Below are 742 nucleotides of genomic sequence, written 5' to 3'. Positions count from 1 at the left end.
AGAGTTGTCAGAAGTATTAGACTGTTACCATTCTGTTTTGTCAAGTGTACATTAAAGATGCTATAATTGTTCAAATGTTTCATTGATACAGTTTAAATATAGATATAAAGATCATAAATGTAACATACCTTCACGTCTTTAGCAAATTTTTCAATAATATTTCCATTGTCGTAAATTTTTATGAAATGTCGTGGACTGATTGGTATTCGACTACTCGCGGTTCCTAATTCAATAAACATAGTCTTTCTATCTTTATTCTTGTGACCCAGAGCATAGACTCTGGAGTATCTAAATTCTAACTGATCTGTAATGACTTTAACTTCATCACCAACTTCTACATCTTCTATTCTTCTTTTATCATTTTTTAATGTAACAAAGGAAGTCTCCTGACCAGGAAAACAACAATCACAAATCTAAAAGAAAATGTAAATAATCGATAATTTCTGATTACATGTATTTAGATTACTTAAAGTGACAGATTCACCATTTTCGGGGCTGATGGGGCTGATTTGGGTCTTGAATATGTGTAAATAGTCTTTAAGAGTACTAGAAATGTTGCATTATTCCTTACAAATACATCAAAATAGGAATTTACTCTCTATTTCTATATTTGTCTTATCTATATATCATAGAGTATCTTAAAATGACGAGCCCTCCATTTAACTTTTAAACGTGGATTAGTGAAATACATGGATTTGAAGGCTCAAATTTCGATGGTGAGCTGTGAATACTATTACATATT

General features: G+C 30.6%; 1 protein-coding gene across 1 annotated transcript in view; it reads right to left on the bottom strand.

Annotated features, from left to right (window-relative positions):
- Positions 1 to 742, bottom strand: part of LOTGIDRAFT_155741 (hypothetical protein) — a gene marked incomplete at both ends in the record, with an annotated part of 19,876 nt that overhangs the window by 18,154 nt on the left and 980 nt on the right. Inside the window, one exon of the mRNA XM_009068270.1 lies at positions 129 to 413. Within this exon, the coding sequence (XP_009066518.1) occupies positions 129 to 413 (285 nt within the window). The remainder of the gene's footprint in view (positions 1 to 128; positions 414 to 742) is intronic.

The sequence above is a fragment of the Lottia gigantea genome, assembly GCF_000327385.1.
Source record: "Lottia gigantea unplaced genomic scaffold LOTGIsca_9, whole genome shotgun sequence".
NCBI classification, from domain to species: Eukaryota; Metazoa; Mollusca; class Gastropoda; family Lottiidae; genus Lottia; species Lottia gigantea.
This window is presented reverse-complemented; position numbering and strand designations above follow the sequence as displayed.